Below are 22,808 nucleotides of genomic sequence, written 5' to 3'. Positions count from 1 at the left end.
TAATTGTAAAAAAAAAAAAAAAAATTTAAAAGAAAATTAAAAATTAAAGAATATGTATATTTCTGTTCATGGTTGCACTCAGTAGAATTAAACTTCAGGTGAAAGCCAGTTGTCAAAGCCTCACCACCTCATTGTGTCTGAGAGCAGTGGGTCTGGCCACTCTGCCGTCTCCGAGGATCTTCTTTTTTTTTCTTTCTTTTTTTAAGGGGCCACTCGAGGTATCTCTGTGTCTCTCCTTTTTTTTTTTTTTTAAATCTTTCTTTCTTTCTTTTTCTTTTTTTTAATAACCAAACGATTTAAAGATACAATTACTTTGTGGGATTTTCTCCTGGAAAAATCTCCACCTGTGTGTCCAGGTCTAAGTGACGTTGCGTCGGTGCAGGGAGCTCCTCTCCATTCCCCGGGAGCGGCAGAGACAAGCGGGTCGCGGAGTGTGCCGTTCTCGCGCCGTGCTAAGATGTCCCGTTTTAAAGCGGATTTATTTGTCTGCAACAGGCTACATTACCGGCTGCTACCGACGGAATGAACCACCGAAGCCCAAGGTGAGAGGCTCAGGCAGCCGATTTATTTCTTTAATTGATGTCCAGCTGGATGGAGGGGCGCATAAACTTTTGAAGCTTCGCTACGACGCGCGCCAAGTGGGCAACCAAAAGGTGCGTCGTGATAAGAGAAAGTAAGGCGACTATTTTGAGATCACATGCTTTTTTTTTTTTACCTTTCAGGTTCTCTTTGCTGTGCTTTCATTCGGCACCACACTCTCCCGTGCGGAGAGATGCTCTAATAAAAAGCGGTACCTTTTCTGTGGTACATCCAGTATGAGATCAGGTGTAGCCTGAATGCCGCTGTCCTACTAAGAAAGTGCTGTTTCACACTTTCTTTGAACAGAAAGATTTATCTTAAAATCTTGCTCCAAATCACTTGTATACGTTGTTTAAAGGACACGTGGATGCGCTGTAGGTGCACAGAACCAAAGCAGGAAGCATTTCCACGTCTAACTCGAAACGAATCAGCACTGCTGCGTGCCGATATTCCCACTTTAAAGTCAAACTAAAAATTACAATAACGCTTGGCAGACACTTGTCATCAAATACTTTTTTTTTTCTCTCAGGCTCTTTGATCGATATTTTAAAAAAGAAGAAAAAAGCCCAACGAACGTTTTCTATGAAGTCTGTGTGTCTGTTCTTTCCTTTTAACCACATCCTTGAACATCACCAGCCTTAACACAGGTTGGTTTCGGGTAGGGGGTGACTAGGGGCCTGTCTTGGCCTTTAGAGACTAGATAGACTGTAGACACTCGTTCAACTGTAAGGCTGTCAAGCTACTGTGAGGTTAACCTGCGCGCCAAGTGTCATGACCTGACTCCTTAACATCCCGTCTTCTCTTGCTCCTTGTGTTAAGGGGTGATAATACAGAACACACTGGGCGCTAACTAAATAATAATTATTATTATTATAATTTTTTTTAAAAAGTAGGTTATGAGATCCTTAAATTAATATAAACAACGTTGCTTCTTCACCCACAGGTGTTAAACTTCGAATGTTAAACTCTGATAAACAGATTTTTGTATTATTTATATCTAAGTAATCCCACGGACGTATTCACCCACAGTAACTGAGTTTTAAAATTTTAAAATAGACACTTTCAGTGGAGCCTTCGCCCTTATTTGTTCATTTCCATTTTTTTTCAGTCTTGGTTATATTATGCTAATCTGTCCCAATTTACACGTATTTGGAATTAAAACAGCCCGTTTAACGAGGCGGCACCAGTGAACGTATGGTACCACTGTTTTTATTTGCGTCAGAGGGATTTTGGAGCAATTACGCACCATTTTGAATAGTTACAACACACATTAAATTCGCTTTACTAGAACTATAGCTAATAAATCTAATTATAAATAAGATCCTGGCATTTCAACACGTTCACACTTCACAATGGCTTTGCATGTGAAATCAAAAGCACAAATATTGTTTTTTTCTTCTATTTTTTTCCTCTCACATGCTCGGATGGCTGTTAAGTAGTAATCACCAAGAGTATGATCCCCCCCCCTCTATTTTGCCCGGATGCAATCATTCCTTTGAGACTATATTCACGCCCACATTTGTTGGATAATTTAACTCGATCAGCCGACTCGTGTGAACTCAACCAAACAAGGTTCAACTACAGACAATCCCCCTCCCTTCTGAGTTTCTAACGGGTCCCGAAAGAGGATTGTGCGTGTTGATGTCTGTGAAGAAGGGGTGTGGGTGGGGGGTGGAGGAGTATGTCGAAGTGGAGAAGGGCTGGAGGGGTGTGGAGAAAAACCATAGGTATGCGTGTGTGTGGGGGGGAAACACGCTGAGTGTGCGTCTCATCTAATAGAGCCTCGGAACGCATTATCTTCCCCGTCATCTCCGTCTGTGCGGTTGGTGCTGCGCCTTGCTGGGGAAACGGCCAGGAGAAGATGCGTTGATGCGAGCGGATATTCTCAGCAGCCGAGACTAATTGTCTGTGATTCATGTCCCTGTTGAGTGGCTGAAACCTATTCATAGCCAGGGAGAAGGAGAGAAAGGGGAGAGTGGGGACGGGATCCGCGCAGAGATCCGCTCTCAGCAGTCTTTGGAAATATAGGAAGCAGATCGCAGAGAGGAGGAAAGCGCGCCAGCAGGTCAAAGTTTCTTTCGCGGTACTGCGTGTGTGTGCGTTTGTGTGTATGGGATGGGGTGGGGGGTTCCCTTTTCCGTGGACATCATTGTGCTTCAGGTTTGACACCGTGATGGAATGACACCAGAAAAGAGGATGATGGACACTTTGGCACCGGAGTCTTGCTCAGAGATCCCCCGCGTTTCCAGCAGGCGCGGTGCTGACCGAGCCCTCAGGACGGTGATCAGTCATTTGTTTTGAAGTGGCAGGAAAATCCTCCTCTTGATTGAAACAAGAGCGAGAGATGGTGCGCGCAGCGATTCCTCGGAGACTGACGTGCGTACTCATCACGTTCCCGTTAAGGAGCGCGTCTTAAAGAGCTTCATTCTTCGTTCATGTTCATTCTGCTGCTCTGAACTTGTTGAGCGGCGTTAAAGAGCAGCGGGACTCCCAGAGAGGCACTCAAAGAAATGTGAGTTTTCCATTTGCTTGTGAAGTTTACTTTTTCTTTTGTGCGCTGAGGAATAATTTTTACACTCCGGTTAATAAATTCTAACATTGCTGGAAGTTGGTGAGTCTGGTTTATATGCATTTATCTCCAGCAATAAACAGCTAAGGATGGGGCAGGCAGCTGTTGGGCTTTGGTTTCTGGACAGCTTGACAAAGTTTAAAGCAAAGAAGACGTGTTAACATGTAGAAATAAGGTGCCCTTGAATTCATCCAAAAACATGACACAATTTCCTCAGGTCATTTTTTAGAGGCGCCCCCTTGTGGAACTTATTACAACGTCCTTGCTTCACTGCCATGTATAATTATATTAGTGTCACGCTGCAAGCAGTTACTCCACCTTTAATGCATCCTTGTGTTGTCTCTTGCATTTAGAAGCTTTTTTGGTATATTTGGTTTAGGTGTTGGTCACTTTTGCACATTTGGTAGCTCCTGGTGTGATTTAAAGATGCTTCCTAGCCCAATGAGTGACACCAGGTCTGTCACAAAGCAGTATGTGGCAGTACAGTTATGCTATTTTTTTTTTAAATAATAGTTATAATCTTCAAGACTAGAATGGCTTCACCTTGAATTAGTCTAAAAAAAAAACCCTTGCTGTTTTAAGCAGATGCCTTTAACCATTATCATTAAACATGAGCGCTCTTTGGTTCAGGCTCCATCCAAATTCTGACTGGAGGATCACAGTGTGCATTGGAGGGTTTCTGGATTTAGTTTACACTTCATACACAGCATCAGCTACACTTGTTTTTGGCATAAATGAGTGACTGATATCAGATTTGAAGTCACTTTGTGCTTTATGTGCTTTGTCATTTATATCTAATGCTATCAAAAACTCGTAGGTAACACTGAGCCATCATTTGTGTGCTCCAAGCGTCTGTCGCTTTAAACTGTGTGACTATTCCAACCTTTTCACAATACTGTCAGCTTGAGAGAGCTACCTGGGTGAGCACATTCTTCAGAGCTAAAGTGGACATTTTGAGCATCGAGACATGTCACTGTGGTTGCAGAATAATGTGCTAGCAGCCTTTTTAGGAAAAGTGTCTTTAATAATGCATAAGATGTTCCTGTGTCGCAAAGAGAAGCATGCTCGGTGGCGAGGGGAAGCAGAGAAAAGGAGGAGGGAGGGAGGGAGCAAGTAGGAGTGATCTTGTCTCACTGTCTCATCGGGTGCCCCACGCGCTGCTCTATATGTGCAGCTGGAGTAACTGACGCCCGAGGGCGTTCAGCTCGACTTGGGTCAGCATCGCCACAGTCACCCTGTCAAAAGTGCTGCTCCCGCACACACAGAGCACACAAGGCAGCTTGAGCAGCTCAGAGGAAGGGGTGGGGGTGGATGGAAAGAGGGAGTGATGGAGGACGGTGGCGGATACAGCTGGTGGAGGCAAGTGAAGCACGTCTTCTTTGGCCGTCAGGGATTTGTGCGCCTTCAGAGGCCTGACCTGTCTGGCTCCAGTAGATGCTTGATTCAAAGACAGACTGCAGCCACATCCTGTTTAAGGAATGATTACCTTAGAGTTCCAGCATGGCTTTTTGATAGCCAGCACTATCCAGTTTTCACTGCCTATTATCTTGTCCATTTTTCACTTTTTTTATCCTGAGGGTGGGAAAGCTTCTCGGAGAAGAGCAACTGAAATTCTTAACGAATGAACATCAGGTTGACAGAACTCGTGGCTCTGTTCTTTTATTGCATCTGGTTCCGTCAGACATTTATCACACCAGGAGAGGAAAACAAGGGCCAGTGCAAGCCCAGTTAACAAAAACAGGCAAATTATTTGTCTAACCCCGCAGCGGAGCTTTAACTCTGAGCTCTTGTGAGTCAGCCCACTCATCTCCACCACACAGTCTCTTCATAGCTTTCAGCACTCCACCCATTTGCTACCTGTCATCATTATTAAAAGATCATAAGCCTGCCAATTGAAGGTGGCGACATTTTCAGAAGTGGAAAAAAAGTGCTAAGTGATGGACTGAGTCGCAGGCAAGCTCACTCGCATTATAGGCGTGCTCAAATGAGCGCTGGTTGTCATGTTTTCAGGGCCATGCTCCACTCTCCGTATGTTTATTCATGAGGACAGCGGCCCTATTGGCAGGTTGTTAACAGGCAAGATCAGGGATTCTGAAAAAAAGCAGGCAGAGAAATCTGGTGAGCGGCGCGCAGAGAGCAGGCAGGAGGGTTTTTTCTTTCCTGAAGCCTAGCCAGCTTCTATCTTTATCTATCTTTCATCTGTTTCCGACTGTCTGCCATCCTGTCTTTCTCCCCTTCTCACTCCTGCGTTCTTGTTTCTCTTATAGTAAGGCACTGGTAGGGAATATGAAACAGGTGGAGTCAGAAAAGATGAAAGCAGGTAGCGACAGGACAGAAGCAGGGTCAGAAATTGCCCTTGAAAGTGCATAAAATGTGTGAAATTAAAAATGAAAGGCAGGAAAATAGCTCAAATATCAGCTGTAAGCTCGTAATTTTTCCACCGCACCTTGTCCTGAGTGCACCCTTTAGAGCTAAAGTGGACACTTTTTACATTTTGGGACATTATTACTCATCAAATTGCTTTATAATGTGGCAGGTGTGTAAGTACTGCCCCCTGTGGGCCATTGTAGATGGTTTGGAAGCGATTATGATCTGATAGTTCTTTTTGGTTGGGTGACAAAATGGCCTCTTTTGTTCACAGGCGGACTAAAAAAAATAAAAGAAATGCTGTCCGAAGCAGTGGAGAATGTTGGCAGTCAATCGCAGGAGAAAATGCTGAACCCACACAAACCACTGGTCAACAGAAATGAATTTTCAATATAAACAGAAATTAGAAAGTGGAAGAATGGGGAATTAAAGTGGGACAAAAGCACTGGATTTAGATTCAGACGTACACATTTAGGGCTAGAGTGAGAAAAAAGGAAGAACTACAAACTGATAAGGAGTCGTCCTTTCATTAGTTTATTTGACAATGTGCATGGTTTACAAGTTACTCCCACTAGTAGTGAAGTGCAGCTCTGGGGACATGCACGTAACTTTTTCCTTGTGATGAGGATAAACAGTCAGTGCTCGTGTGCTCCTCTGGGATGAAATGGAAGAGGACGCAGAGGGCCGTTTCTCAGCCCCAGAGAGAGGTGTTCAGTTGGGTGAAAAGGCTGCTTTTGATGGGTGGTGACCTCACCAACCGAACAACCCCATCCCAGTTCTACGGGGCCTTGTGAAAGATTCATGTGTCTAAATATAAAAGCTTGCAGGTTGCAGCCTGGCGGGTTGATGTCTACAGTCCCCTGATGTTTCAGACAGGCTGTGAGGAACTGCTCTACTGTATGTGGTTTATGACACTGCCTGAACAAGGCTCTTGAATACGTTGCTATTTTCCCCGGAGTGACTAACACTTTTTGTTTCTAAGATTTTTTTTTAATCACACTCACACTTCTGTAAAGACCTTTAATAGAAGTTAAAGCTGCTTTTTATTTCCTCTGCCCCACCTTAAAATCACTGCTTTAACGTCTTGAAGTAATTTTTCTTTACAATCCAGTAGTAAGCATCTGTTGTTCGCCAGGCTCTGTGTTCAACCCATTCAGGTTGACATATAGTAACTGTGCATTAAAGCACCAACACCTTAAATATGTTTAATTTCATCGGGTTTGTGTCATTATGGAAACAACTGAGTGGAGACACAGCGCAGGGATTCATTTGGACAAAGCAAATCCTCACATATAACATTTTGGTGAAAACTTTTGCAGTAAATGATGGCCTGAAGTCTTTGTCTCGCAGATAGCAGCAGATGCTTGATGCTCTCTCCGGGCTTCACTGTAATCTCCTTGAGCTCGTGGGTTCTGTGGGGTGTCTGCTCTCAGCCAGTGGAGGAAATACCTCGTCTTTACTCTAAAATGTTCTTTGGTTGTTTAGGAAAACAGTCTTGCTGGATGATGACAAATTTTCCAGTTGGGTTTAACCCATCAGTTGAATTTGTGCACCTCTGCATCGTGTCATGTGTGAAACAATCAGTTTCACCGGAAGCATTTTAAGACAAAATAGCTGCAACTTCCATGTTTGATGCTCTGGGTGGAGCTGCTTATTTTTTTAGTTTTCCTGTCTTTCTTCTTTCTACGTTTAGACAAAACTTGCTCCCTCATTTCATACGCTTGTGCTCCAAAACTTTCTTTTTGGATGTTTATGTGAGCTGCAGGTGGCCTTTCTGCTTTTGAGGCTTACCGTGGTTTTGCATCTTGCAGCAGGTCCTCTGAGCATCTGCAAGAAGTCTTCTCTTGATTGTTGACACTGCAACCTGTGCACACACATGCTGGAGTACCTTCTTGACTAACTGCACAGTCATAAAGGGTTTTTCTTCAGCATGCAAATTAAGATCTGTTCAGCTCCCAGACTTGTGCTCTCCAGTCTACTGGGGTCTTTGCGTCATTCTCCCGTACAAATCTGCTTTTCAGAAAATGAAAACTTCTTTAAATCCTTATGTAAGATTTTTGAGACTTATTATTTTGCACGGTCTGCCCTAAACCCCTCATGTTCACTAAAAAGTCTACCTTCAGTCTAAATGGCAACTCCACTCCGACCCACACAGTAGGTCTTTTGCACATACAGTCATATCGAAACAACGTCCCTGCTGAAGAAACAAAGAAACAGTTATTTTAACTTAACAAAACAGAGCAGAAGCAAAATAATGTATGGCTGTATGTGTAAAAATCTTAATAATTCAATTTCTCAATCTAATGTTCATGTTTTTAAGCTTACTGCTATTCAAAACGTGCTCCATTTGTCACTGCTTTACTAGGATGTTTTGCCTTCAGTATATTTCACAGTGCGTGCGTGTGTGTGTGTGCTGTTTATATTTTTACCTTTTGAAAGTTTCTTTATGCTCATTTCAACTCGGTTTAACCCATTTATGTTAATGCTGGAATTTGATCAATTCTTTCACACTGATGAAAAGTGCGAGGCTACAGTGGCAGGGTTTCTTAACTTTAAAAAAGCAAAAGCACTCGTGGAAATATGGTTTCCTATGATTAAAGTTTTAAAAATGTATGCTCTTAATGACCAGAACGATGAAAGGACAATACATTCTAAAAAAAGGTTTTCCAGAGCAGAAAGAAATAATGAGAGATGTAGATGGAGTTTGGGTTTGCGTAGAATTGTATTCCGATCAGCTAATAATGTGTTTAAAATGATAATGTGACACAAATCTAGACGAAAAAAAGAAATGTGCGATACAAGTATGTGCAACTACGTAACTGTCAGACTTGTCAGCCCAAATCTGTTTCTCGCCATATCGAGATTTTATTTTATTTGGATTGATTTTAGGAATTGTGGAAAAAAATAAAAAAAATTATGAGAAATGTAAGTTTGAGTGTAATTCATGCTGCCACTTGCAGAGCGCTATAGAGAGCAACATGGAGAATAACAGATGCCAAAGCAAATTATATGCTGCTACTTTGTTAGGGAAGGCTTCTTAGAAAGCTGCGTCACAAGTGGAGCAATGCAGTTACTGACACTTGTGTTGTTACCGCAGCAGCTCATGCAGATTGGTTCTGGTACTGTCTGGATACGCAAATCTGATCCGATCACTGGCAAATACGAAAGTCAGCAGTCTGCCCTTAAGACCTGATCTGAGAAACAAATCCGATTTGCCTTCAGTCACAACAATGCCAGAGTCAAGGATCTGGAGGTAAAGCTAATTAGTGCGATTGTTTAAATGTTTAAAACTCCAAAACCAATTCACTCTGTGAATTCAGCATTGCCTCTCAAGCCTAGAAAAGAACATGATGCACATATTTGGTGTCGCACATCTACAGCGTGTGAAGGTGCTCTGTTGGTAGCTTTGTATCCCTACAGCCAGTGTGCACTGGTTTATTTTCAGTACTTGTCCAAACTTACCTGAAGTGCCTGTTATTCCATTTTTTTGGTTGTAATCTTTCCCTTTTTATCTTTTCAGTTGATTTTTTGTTTGTAAACTCCCATCGCAGACTGTGGAGATTTTTTTATCTTATTTTGGTAAACATCAGCATCCACTTGACATTTTTGAATAGAAAATATGATATTTGTTTTTATGACACAGAATAGACATAAAATACATGTCAAAGATAATAATATAAAAATAGGCATACCCATAAATACCATAGCAACCTGAGGGGCACCCACAGACATGGAGCTGTAGTTCTTACCATTTTTCCATGAAGCTGCATTTAAAGGTTTTATAATACTCTAATAATTAGAAATATCATAATTAAATCAATAAAAAATTAAAGCAACTCTTTCTTCCCAATATGAGATCATAGGAATTTATATTTCCATGACTGTATTTTTTGTGACTGAAAATAAAAAGTAACGATTAATGACTGAAAACCTTAAAAATGATCATTGTTTCAGACATTTGTTAACAGGATAAAGATGTGAGATCCAAACTTTTATTAGTTATAGCCTCATTTATAACATATCTGTTTGTGTTTCCACGTCTAACAGAAGAAATGCTGTGGGGCTTTTCTTTATCATACTGAATATATTTTTTCATCAACTGGGACAGGTCTTGTGACGTATTTAAACTTTTTCTAATGACTTGATTGTTTTTTTAACGTACATTACAACTTAATACATCAGTGTAATAACATTTTTAAAAAGTAGTTAAATCCCATATTTCTGAATGACTAGGCAATTGAGCAATATGCAGTTCTGTTGAAAGAGAAAAGCTATTTTTTAAAGAGTTTTAAAATAATACTTTTTTTTTCTACGTCTGCTCCTCTCTCATATTCAGCGACCTCCCACTGTTACTTGCCGTGTGCATACGATGCAGTATATATTCCTATACGTGGAAGAATTTTCAGGCTTCCTCCGAGCGCACCTCCTCTGATGTCCTTAGACCTTGATCGATGGTTGGAGGAAGCAGCCTGCCCTAAAATAAACCATTTTCTCACTTAAGATGCACATCCACACTTCTTCCATCTGCTCTCCTTTTCTCGCTCTCACCTCGTCTGCTTGGAGCGACAGAGGGTTATAAGCAGGGAGTAATGAGAGGAAGGGGCTGCTGTGTCCAGGCTAGTGGAGTAATAATGACCCAGCTTTTGTGATCTCTATTGCTTGTTATCGAAGCCCTCGCCCATGCTTGTTGTCTCATTACCCATGACTTGAACCACTTTTTATCCAGAGGTTGCACGTGAGGCGTGCGCACACGCTATTACACACACGCTATTACACACACGCTATTACACACACGGACACTTTCCAGCCATCTCTTTAGTCTCCTTCTTAACACGGTAATATTATGTCTCTTAATGGGAACAGGGAGCTCTGTGCCAAGAGTTCGTCTGGATAATTGGCTGCTTCCTCACCTGCTGACATCTCCCCCATTGACATTCTTACATTTTACATTTAAGGTGCTTCAGTTCTGCCCCCCCCCCTGCCCCCAAATCTCTTCCTCCCTCCTCTGCCCACTGACCTGCAATACTTTACTCTATATTTCACATTGTATTTCTCGCTTATTTTACCTGCAAAATTAAATTCTTTCCACTAATTCTTGGATTCTTGAATGGATTTTTTTTTTTTTTTTTTAGAATGAATGCTAAAGCTCGGGATATGTGCTTTAGTGATCAATTGGAGTTATTTTTTTCATCTTATCTTGCCCTGTTTTTAGGTACCTTGCATTTCTGCTTATATCATCTGGCTTCCAACATTATTAATGGATGTTTTCCCACTTTGTGCCTCTGCTGCTTTGCACAGTGTATTTATATGCTACTGAGTCTTTGCCCCTGACCTTGACTGTTTCTAAAAATTATGATTTACATTCAGTCGGATTGAAATGACTCCAAATGCCACAGTGTGAAACACAGAAGCATCACATATCTACCCTACTTTGGTACAATGCGTCCAATTTACATTTTAAGAGGCAAATAAAAATAGCCTTATTGCTACATTTGCATGTGAAATAGAACTAAATATGTCTTTACATTGTCCTTAGTGGACTCCCTTCATCTGGGCATTCATCTCCGTCTCTATTATGCTTATGCTCATCTACTCATTTGAACACATCTTTAGGCTTCAGGTAGACCATTAAATGTGACTTCAGCTTCTATAGAAGTGTATTATTTCTTTCCACATACTGACTTTCTCATACTCTCACACTACACTTCCTTTTATAATCCTGTCACAGCTTGTGCTCAGCTGCTTCTTAGCACATTTTGATAATTCTGAGCTTTAGTTTTTATTCAACTTCTCCTTAAATAAATAAATAAATATATATGTGTATCTATATGTGTGTGTGTGTGTGTGTGTGTGTCTGTAGTATGATAACATGATCCAATTTTACCCATAGTATTGCCCTTAGGGTTTATTAAACATGGCTGTGTTAATTGCAATTAATTGCAATTAAAGTTAGCAATTAAAACAATACTACACCATCAGTGAACATCAGAGATCGCTTAGACCTAATTTAGTGTCTGTTAGGTGAAAGTGATCAGGCATGACTACAAACTGTGTTTTGTTGCTGCACACATACTGCAAAAAAGCAGCACAACAGAGACCAGAGAAGGAGCCTTCAGTCTCCAAGTCTGCTCTCCATCAATCACTCTCAGTTGGGCTGCTGCTTGAAGGCAGGAAGCAGGAAATGTTCACATAACCTACGACCTTGGTCATCTGGCTTGCTTTTTGAAATATAAAGATAAATGTGGGTCGGAGACATCTTTACTTCAAAGATGTTTTAAATAAGTAAAAAAGAAACCTAAATTCACAAAAACTGGAATAAAAAGCGTATGTGGAAAAAAATAAATAAGAGAAGGCTGAAGACAGAAGAAAAAACGAGGCCATAGCCCACAATGGTTGGCAGTTATAAATGGATCCTATAGACGCTATGAAGTAAATCACTGTATGTGATATAGGACTGTGGCTCCTGCAATGGACAATCCACCATCTGCGAGACTCCTTTAAAACTTGTGAACAGTCATGAACTAGTAATGCTGAAATGTGGGACAATCTCAAAAGTGGCCACTTCATTTTTGTGGAGTACGGTTCACTCCGTCCTTCATTTAAGGCAGCTTTAATCACTTGGTTTATATCAGTATGGATCAGATAACTGTTACATTTATTTGTAATATTCTGGTTGCACAGACAAACCCATAGAAAGGAATTTGGAGTACACATGAGTATTTCACTGTCTTTCCGCTCATTGTCTTGATTTCACTGCTTTGATTCATTCTCACAAATCTCATGAGTATCTCTTCATCTCATCTTTTCATCTGTGCACTTGTTACATAAAGATTTAGCAACCCTGTTTCTGGGTCAAAGCCTCTACTACCTGGCTGAGGATGTTGTCTTGATTAAGTGTGATATGTCATGAATACAGTATTTTGGAGCTCCATGACTCATTATCCAGTCATCATTAATTACTAACCTGTAATGTTGAAAACAGTTTTGTCTCTTTATTCTTGCCATAGGATGTTTGGAATTATTGGATCACACACACAGGGGCTGCACCTTTACTGAGAACATTTTAACTTCCTATAGTGTTTTTGTATTGCGGTGGCTTCTAATGATCGGTCACAAGTTGGTATATCTGCTAACAAACTTCCACAAACAAAAAACGTAGTAACAGAGAGTGCAATGTTCTGCGTACAAATTACCCAGAATTCTTACATATACAGTAGTATACTTAGACTTAGCACTAGCTAGAAAGCGTACCGTTTTACCTCTAACTCTGCTGCATCAGTCAGATGAGCTTACAGGGTGGTGAGATGTCTGTCGTCTGCCCATCTCTCCATAATTTGAAAGAATTGCTGCTCCAATCAGAATTTAATCAAAGTTACACACAATGGGTCTTCATCCAAATTGTGCTCAAGGTCAAGGTCACTTTTACCTTTTTTCAGTGGATTTTTAATTCTCATTCGTTTGTGCAGTGCAGCCAGCTATTGTCAAGAAAATGTTCCCACGTACTTCACACATTACACTAACCTTTGAATAGTGATGGATGGTGGGCCGGACGAGCTAGCTTTTTATGGACCCCCGGATGCTATGCTCGATTGTAACAACTAGGAGAGCTCTCCCAGGTGAAGATAGTGGAGCATTTAATGGAGCATTTGATGGGGCTCTTTGTTTTTTCTTTAATGGATTTTCATTAATCAGGTAGATAATAAATAATATTACCTCTTTATTCTCTGTGTCCTTCACACCCTTCACAGTTTCTACAAATGTTACATCAGCTTTATCAGGGAGTCAAAATGTGTCTTACCATTGCCTGCAAGTGAAAAAAAAAATCAATCAATCTCTGTTTGAGTACATTTAATCAAGAACTTAAACTTGAACTGGAAAAAAACAATATTTATATATTATTAATGACAACACGGACATAAAAGCCTCCCATGACTCCCTGTTGGATCATCGACTCCAGTGCTCATGATAGCTGTTAAAGTATCATAATACTCCCGATGTTGCCAACTTTTATTTTTGAAGTACTTGTGGAGCAGGGAAATTATTTTACTGCTATTGTTAAATAATTGTCATCATTACCATTGCATTAATAATATAATCTGGAGTTTATATTGCATTCAGGGGTTGAACAGTGTGTGTCTTTCAGAAAAGCTAAAAGTCACAGGCTGACAGGAAACAGGCTTGGAGAGTTTTGCAGAAGTGGAAGTTATTTTGAGCAGCAGGCTAAGACGAGGCTTTAACAATGTAACAGATAGCTTTAAGAAGGCCTTAAGCAGTTATGACTATTTTATACACAATGCATATCTGTGCTTATTAAAGAGTTGGAGCTCGGTCAATTAATTGGGGGTCGGAAGCTTTGTTCGGCGCGATGTTCGGACAATCTATTGTGCAAGTGACTTGGAGCCATAGAAGGAATTGCAATACATGCTTACAAAACACTTATATATCAGATCATTTTATATTAAGGTTTTAGTAGAGGTTCTTGGTTAAAACATTTATTTAGTAGAAGACATACACATAGTCTCAGTGAGCCTCTGTCCTGGTGAAAGGTCAGAAGTGCAACAGGTGAATTGAGAAAGAGCATGTGAGGTCGTGACACACACACATGAGTTAAATTTATTTAGAGGAGAGATTAGTGATGTCTCGACAAGAAAGAGGAACAATTCACTTTAAGATAACGGAAAGTACCAGCCATGAAAATAGAAGATGATCTTCTAGGTGAAAAGTCATTCTGGTGTTGATCTGATCTATGTATAAAATGTATCTGTGACGCATGAAGGGGCGTCAGTAAATCAAACCCTGATGCTATAAAATATCTGTTCATGCTTTGATTAAGTCGAGGACTACTGGCTGTCTGCGTACAGAGTGTCTTCCCACGCGTGTATTCATTAAAATCATTGTTGGACCAAGATCCTCTGGACCATGGGTGGTTTGTACTCTCCCTCCTCAATTTTGAACCTTAACATACTTCAGGGTTTTTCACTACACAATTGATTTCAACTGTACAATATCATTTTTTCCATCCCCCTGTGCAGCTGACACAGTACAAGTCCTTGATACCTCGGACAAAATGTTTTATCTGTAAGATCAAATTTAGCATCAATACACTGAACCGATTGGTACTTATTGGTATTTTTGTTTTCATATGAACTTTGGTGTGTTTGCACATGTATATGCACCAATACAAAAGTGCACACGCATGTCTGTGTTTTATAGATGTGAGGTTTTTGCACATTTTCCCTGCTGTAACTTGATTTTTTGCTGTATTATCCCATAAAGCACTGATACAAAGTGGCGCTAACCAAAAAGAGAAGCTGAAATTTGCATTTAGCTTAAACCATTAAGCAGCCATTTAGAGTACTGTCCAGTATTTATGATTAAAGCAGCACTGAGGTGAATGGTTTCCATGAATGAACAACACATGAAATTTTGTTATGTTCTGCATGCTATTTGTACTTTTTTCCCATGCATTGTATGGTGTTTGAGTTGACTGAGGTGTAAGGTGAGTTTGGTTGTGGGAAAGCTGTAACACTGTAGGCTTAATACCGCTGAGTGTGATGAGGGTTTGGCGTGAAAGCAGCAGGATCCAGTTTACCCCGGTGGCCTCGCTTACTGATTTTCTGTGTTTTGATCGACAACCAACACCAGCACGGCACCTTTTTCTCGCACCCATCCAACTTTCTTTTCACACGTACACCTTTTACTCATGACGTGGCCCCAGCTAATGTTCTCTCACTGTCAAATCCTATTCCCATAAGTGAGGTATATTCACCCCGCCTCTTCTTCTCCTTCTCCTGTTTCTCTGCAGTGCCAGATCGTCACGCAGGACGAGTACCATGATTGACAGCCAGGCAAGCTGAGGAGACCCGTCACTCATCTTCCTATCAGCGTGTCAGAGGGCTATCTCCGTCTTGCCTCCCCCCTCTTCCTCTTCCTTCTCTCCTCCACCATCCTCCTCCCTCCCTCGGTCCTGTCTTATCTTCTCAATGGGCTGGTAGCCTCACCATCTCTCAAATCATCCACCGCCCCTCGAAAACCTGAAAGAGACAGAAATTGTACTGAAAAACACTTGTAAAGCAACCCGTGCTCCACCGAAAGGGAGTTTGGCATGCCTCCTCACTCTTCTTGAGTGAAGTTTAGTAAGTGGAAGTCGAAGAGCGATCCCTTGTTTGTACACCCTTCAGAAGGAGATACGGCTCCTTAACAAGGAGCTGAGAAAGGGCCAGTCATGCGTTTCCACTTTGCGCTGACGCTGCAGGCACTGTGGACTGGTGTTTGCCAGGCAGCCATGCAGCACTACCCTGCTGCAGCATGGGGACATTACGATGTGTGCAAGTCCCAGGTTTATTCAGATGAAGGCTTAACCTGGGACTACATGGCCTGCCAACCCGAGGCAGCAGATATGACCCAGTACCTAAAGGTGACTCTAGATCCTCCCAACATCACTTGTGGAGACCCTCCAGAGACGTACTGTGCCCTGGTGAGTACGCTGAAAAGTGAAACTTTTTTTTTTAAGTTGTACACCTAGTAGGGGAAAAAAAGACAACCTAAGGCGTCTTTCTTATCTGTTCCTGTGTATCAAGTTGCTTCTCGGCTTGTTCAACCCCACAGCCATGACAGACACTTTCAAAAGCCTGTGTGACTCAGATACCTTACTGTGGCTGAAGAAATAGAGGCTTGTGCCCATTGACGTCATGTTCTGCTGTTTAGAGAGCTGCTTCTTGGTGTGCACTGCAAACACTGTCTGATGTGCTGTTGACACGGCAGAAAACACAGTATAATGTGACTTTTCAATGAAAACACAAGCGCTCACCTCTTTCTCTGCACACACAAAAGCCTCATATAGAAATACAGCTTCCTCAGTCGTTCTGCTTTCAGAGTAAAGAGACGTCCCAGCACAGCTTTGCTGTTGCACCCATGTTTGTGGATGAGTGAGTGGCTTAAAAATTCAAACAGTTTCTGGGTGGGTGAAATAGTGCACAGGTGGACTAAAAATATAACAGTGTGGTGCATGATGGTATATGCACAATGTTTTTACCCATGCAGTGTTCAGACATATTAATCAGTCACACAGCATTCCTTATTATTCTTTTGTTATTTTTTTGGGAAGCTCTGAAAAAAGATGTTAGATGTTCTTCTGTGAGGAAAATGTTTTCTCATATATAAACATTTTAATGCTGTGACCTGCAGGGCCAAACTGTACGCATCAGCAGGATTTCTTACTGTATTTATTTTCAGTTTTATGATCAAAAAACACTTTAAAGTGGAGTTGGAATAAATAAAATAATTAAACACATTTTAGAAAATTATCCAACGAGCATTTAATATCACAACAAATTCAACAAGGAACTACCCAGCAAATGATGGGGATGTTTTGCGGGATCAGACTGATTTAAAAAAGCAAAATTCAAAGCAGCGACTGGTTGATTGGTTTACCCTTTCAAGTGTCAGCGATGGTGTTGATTCTGCAAATTATATCGCAATCATGAAAATTACAAATTCCTGATGGAGCTGAAAGTGAAATGAGCAAAAGATGCATATTAGGTCAAGTATTTAATTAGCAAAACACCCTCCTCCTTAATTCAGGTCCTTTTAGCTCTGAAGCTCACAGCTGGTCGCCTCAGATTAGCGCTGAATGATGAATCCATTTTGGGCCACCGTGTGTTACCAAATCATCAAAGATTCTCTCAGAACAAATGTACTCCTCAACGGCTTCAAGAGCTCTTTAGATAAATAGTGAGATGTTCCAGGAAAAGTAGTAACTTTGGGAGTATAAATAGACACTCGCCATCAGCAGAACGTCAGCTGAGGGGAGAGACAGAGAAACAGAGAGGGATTAACAAAACACAGATGACAAAGGCAGTGAGAATGATCAACGGAGAAGTGAGAAGGAGTGAACGTGAGGGAGACAGAGACTCCGAGGACCGTGTGCGAAGCATATGATGACTGAAGAACTAATATCTCGAGTGTAGGGAGGCAAGGAGGCTCTGAAATGTGAATAATTCAGCATGTTTTGTAGCTAATGTGTTTTATTCATAGGACACATTATTCAGCCCGACATCTCTGAGGCACTTTTGAAAAATGCTGACTCCTGTGATTGGCTGACTCCAAGGTTGGTTGAAGGCAAAGTGAGTTAGAGGGCATGGGATTCCATATCTGCGAGGTCATTGTCAAAATGCAGCCACCCTCTGCTTTTCTTTCCCCTCCGGGTGACTCCCTGACCTCCGAGCGATCCACATCTGAGTCTGAAGCGCGTCGTAGTATCTGTGCGGCCTGCCGCGGCTATGCTGTGGATAAACTGGCTGAATCCTGGACGAGCAGCCATCCGTTTTTGATCTATGTTCTATTTCTAGACTCACTGAGAGGGAGTTTGTGATTATTAATGCCAGCCTCTTAACAACAGTGTGATTATTGCTTATTGAATTAGTGCGAGTTTGTGCCACGCTGTCGCCCTCGTGTCTCCGGCAGTCGATGTGATAGGAGTGCTTCAATTAAACAGGCAGCGGTTAGCTCCCACATAACCATTTCCTCTCTCTTGCTGCACTGTGCTGATCGCAAATCACACAAACATCAATGAAATATGACCCCTGCTGCTTACCATGGAGTCCAATTCTGTGCAATTGGTTTATGTTTACCCCAGGCAGTAACGTGGCTCCGAATCAACATTGGAACAATTATCATTGATATTTCAGCTACTCTGGCTGCCAATACGCTGCTACAATGCCAATAGTGGTTTGTATCATAAGTCAAATCACGGCAGATCCAGGGCAATTATCATTATGCTGCATTATCGGAGAATTCCATCTCTCTGGTAATTGATTTTGCGCTCGTAGAGGCGGGTGTATTTTAAAGCGTTGTGTCTGCTTCCTGGAGTGCTGAAGGTAACAGACACCGAAGCCTGACGAGAGGAGACCGAGACGGAAAGAGATGCAGTAGCTTGAGGGCGTGCTGCTTATATGAGCGTGGTTATCTCGGGTTGCGGCTTTCATCCCAGGGTCACAGATAAGGGAAGACAACATCACACACACCACCCTCCCCAGTAAAGACTTTTTAATTCTCCTTCTAGCCCAGTGACCTTTTCCTTAGCAATAAGCTGGCATTCACTGAACTCCGGCACATGAATCTGCCATCATATGAGTTTTCACGGTCCCCTCCAGTTAGACTCAGACTGGCCTTTAAAAGCCTGGACGGCTCCCACAGCCTCAGCCTGATGGTCGGGTTTGTGCAGCGTTCACGAGGGCATCTTTGAGCTCATACAAAATTAATGTGCAATCTCCAGAAAAGCCAGTTCTTGTGCAAAACAATTAACTTTGATGATTGTGTATTTGGAAAACCTTAAAAACATAAAAAAGCTGCATATTTATAAAACCAATGGAAGTAATTATGTTGCATTTAGACACGTCTTTGTTTCCCAGTACAGGTTGATTAAACCGAGAAGTAGCTGCGTTTCCTCTATGTCTAGCCGCCGCATCACAGTCAAGAGCACTCAAGGGAATTATCAGCGTTTCATTTACCTCGCCGCAGAGCTTTTTGGGCTATAAAATGATCGTTCAGCGTAACGCACAGTTTTGTTCTTCTTTGATGCACGTGGCATTAAACATAAATGAGTCTACTCAGTAGGTGTGGATATATAAATTAAACTGTGTTTGGAAACCATGCTCTTGCATGCATTGATGTCCTTCTGCATTCCCGTGCAAGTACTGGATGCTTCTCTCGGTGCCATCAATTTACAACCAGGAAGTGCTGATGAATGCTGAAACCTGAGTCCTGCAGGCCAGTACATTTCATAGCCAATCACATCTAAATGAGGAAGCTATGGGGATTGTTAGGAGGTGGTGCAGTGTGTGCCTTTTTACCCCATTTCAGCCTCAATCAAAGGACTGTAATGCTGTGTCAGAGGACAGTATACCACACATGGCGTTGTAACTAATTTGGATAATTCATTAGAAACTGATATAGGCTTTAAAATGTGAACTTTGTTAACCATTGCCATTTCTAAGCCTGCAAACATACCCATATCAAGCTTTTCATAGCATGTCGTATTTTATTTTTTCCCCCTTAAGCTGCAAATATGCAAGATATATATTTATTTTTTTTAATCAAAGTTTGACTTATTGTGTACATGTTTAAATCCCAGTAAAAAAAAGAGCATATATAAACACATAATTCAACCCGGTTAGTAGGCTTACTCTCAAGGACATAAAATACAAGACTTTACTAGTACTTTAATCAGTCTCTGTTGTAGGATTATATTGCTATACAAAGACCTAAAGAACAATGAAAAGGCAATTCCCTCTGCTGAGAATCTATAGCTCTCTTATTGATGCTCATCAGGGAAAGCCAGAGGGTTTAGACCTTCTCTGAACACTCTTGCCCTCCTAAGAGACCCTCATGATCCGAACACCGAGCGTTGCAACATCTTCTACAAATGGCGCTGCCAATTTCCAAGAGAATTGATTGGTCAGTAGTTGGTGCTTTTATACTTATTGATTTGTTATCTTGAACAAAACCTGCTTAGGAGTATTTGTTTGTGCTTATAGCCAGTACTAGGAAGGCTTTCATTTTTCTGTAACAACGACTCTTTTTTTCCCATTATAACCTGCTATTCGATGTTGCATCTTGGTCATCCTTTTAGATGAGGTTTTCTAGATGTATTAACCAGTGAATGGGAGGCAAGGTTGTTGTGAGCCCCCATAGATTTACTCAGAGGTATACAAATCTCCCCTCTTCCTAAGCTGATCCCGATTAAAGGTTTGAGACAGCCAAAGCGTTTTAACTCTCCCATGCCTCAACCATCCCACTCCGCCAACGGGCTCCACGTTGACATTTCCTTGAGAAAACGAGTGCGCTGTCAGCAGCAATATGTCTCATTTCATACTGCAACGCTCAATGCAAGGGTTAGAGGAGGATGATATCGAGAGAAAAGAGACAGCTGCTTTTTCACAGGGCTACAGTGTTGTCTGTGTCTGTCTCATAAACAGTTTATATTGGATTTTTTTGTGAGGTGAGATTGCAAAAACAAGCACAAAGATGGAATTTCAGATGCACTGATTGGTATAAAAAAGGTCAGATATCAGGAACATTGTTACAATTAAACACGAATAAAAAACATTTTCTATTCAGTAGAACTGTTTAACACTGGAGGACTAAATCAGTGTGATCCACTTTATGTATTGTCTTTCATCTTTGCCAAACAGGGGCAAACATTTATTGCATTTTTTGAATTTTTTGCCAAAACAAGCTAATAGGAGTAAAAAAAAATCTGTGGATAATCCACAGATTCTTTCAGCATAGCTTTTTGTTTCATTGTTTGATTACTGATAGCTATCTGGAGTGGCAAACAAAGCCTGAGTTATTATTTTTGTATAATTACCCAGAAGGCGAATTTTTCACAGCTGATTTTAATCTGCGCTCAAGGGAATTCTGTCTCTTTTCTGTGATTTAATTAGCCTAATCAACCCTCAGCAAACAAGTTGAGGCGAAGGTTGTACTCAGTATAGTGCGTATTCATTTTTTTTCTTAACGTGACACACTTCAAACACTCTCCTTTATGGGCAGAGCGGTTTTCATCACATAAGAGCCATAAAATTTACTTTATTGTTTCAACAAGCTACAAGCTGAAGCCACATTCCCACAGACATGCCTGCTAAATACACTGTGCTTTAATTAGTCCATTTGCATCAATTTTGATGCTTAGATTTATTGCTTTAATGAAATATGATGAACTGATGCATTGTAAACTGAAAATCACCAGATTCAATATTTTTTCAATTTAGTTTTTTGTTTTATCTGCAACTAAAAAAATAGATGAAATTCTCTATATAATCAGTAGGTAAAGTAATACTTATGTATGTAAGTATGTACTCGATATATCCTCCATAACAAGTGGGCCAGGCTTCCAAAAGTTACTATAAAAATATTTTACACTCATAACATGAGGTCATTCATTATTTAAAAAAAACTGAATTATTCTATCAGCAACATAATGTCATGCACACTGATTTTAACAACACCGGGCTACTGTTTAACACTGTAACTTTAATGACACAGCTTGATTACTCTTTGGCAGACATGTGTTTAACAAAACACATATTTATTTGAATATATAATTTCATACATTGTATATTGAAACTGTCAAACCCAGAATAACTCAAACAAACCATCAAGCTACTACTGTGTTAAATACATTTGTTTGTTTAGTTCCCTACTTTTTGTTCCCTTCTTAAAGCTTTTGGACTGTCAGCATCTCTGCTTTGTGTGATTTCACATTGTCTGAGCATAGAAAAAGACAAAATTGCTAATTTCTCCAATTATGCAGAGAAATCAGGAAATTTTAAATTTTACTGTATTTTATTTTTGTGAGAAAATTATTTTGTTTTCCTTTTTTAAGGATTTGAGCCGCCACTGTGACCAGAGTGCAAAATCGCTGCACGGTCCAGACTCTCTGGCAACAATAATTAAAAAATAAATAAATAAATAAATAATGAAAAATACAAATTGGATTTACTAATGAAGAAGCTGCTTTTGGCTGCTTCCTTATTTACAAAGGGTGATATTAAGTAAACAGAACTGTTTAGTTATTATACAGACTAACAGATGGGTTTCTATAATGTCAGTCATGTAGTGTTAACATTCATATTTAATGAGTTGAAACCTACAGCCTGCACACTTTTCCCCCGTGTTCTCCAAATATGAACCTTTCAATCTTTAATTTTGTAGCTTGATGAATTCAACTGCCGGCACGGCGAGAATAGATCTAATATTGTCTAAGACAGCAGATAACTGTTAGACACCCACACTGTAGCTGACCAGTGTGAAGGTTACAGATACCGCAGTGAGGGGAGGATCTCATCATATTCTGTCCGACACATCCTGTGCTATAAACTTTGCATGAGCGTCGGGCACCGGCTGAATTTTTATCATTTTCTTATTTCCAAGCGCTCCTTCTCCCGAGCCTTCGAGCACCAATATGAACATGGGCTTGTCAGCCAGCCCAGACCAGGCTCAAGAGAAGTCCATTAAACAGGTGTTGGCAGAAAATCCCACTTCCTGTTATGGGCATGTTGTGGCTCAGCCTTGTATAGCAGTACTTTTGTTTTAAATTTCAGTTTCTGATATGAATTCATGGAGTTTTGAGTGTATGGTTGCCACATCATCTTTGTGCTATGATCAAGGATCCAGACACAAAGACACAACAGCAAAGTGTGTTTCCTCTCATGTAAGTAGCAATTACTAGAGCCAGGAAACAGCAGGCTAGCAAAAGAATAAGAACAGCTAATTTTCTGATGTAACCAGT

At 40.9% G+C, this 22,808-nt stretch overlaps 1 protein-coding gene across 4 annotated transcripts in view; it reads left to right on the top strand.

Moving 5' to 3' along the window:
* Positions 1–307: 307 nt before the first annotated feature.
* Positions 308–22,808, top strand: part of ntng1a (netrin g1a) — a 131,562-nt gene continuing 109,061 nt past the window's right edge. For 3 of the 4 annotated variants that reach the window (XM_085418334.1, XM_085418335.1, XM_085418332.1), the window contains exons 1-2: positions 2,358–3,091; positions 15,321–15,992. In XM_085418334.1, the coding sequence (XP_085274460.1) occupies positions 15,741–15,992 (252 nt within the window). In that variant the 5' untranslated portion in view covers positions 2,358–3,091; positions 15,321–15,740. Of the gene's footprint in view, positions 543–2,357; positions 3,092–15,320; positions 15,993–22,808 lie in introns of those variants that run through there. The other variant, XM_085418333.1, reaches the window with a different exon arrangement.

Source organism: Rhamphochromis longiceps, linkage group LG9, assembly GCF_057381845.1.
Source record: "Rhamphochromis longiceps isolate RC_006_pf linkage group LG9, R_longiceps_female_GT1.1, whole genome shotgun sequence".
In the NCBI taxonomy this organism is placed as follows: domain Eukaryota; kingdom Metazoa; phylum Chordata; class Actinopteri; order Cichliformes; family Cichlidae; genus Rhamphochromis; species Rhamphochromis longiceps.
Note: the sequence above shows the minus strand (reverse complement) of the source record. Positions and strands in the feature narration are given on the sequence as shown.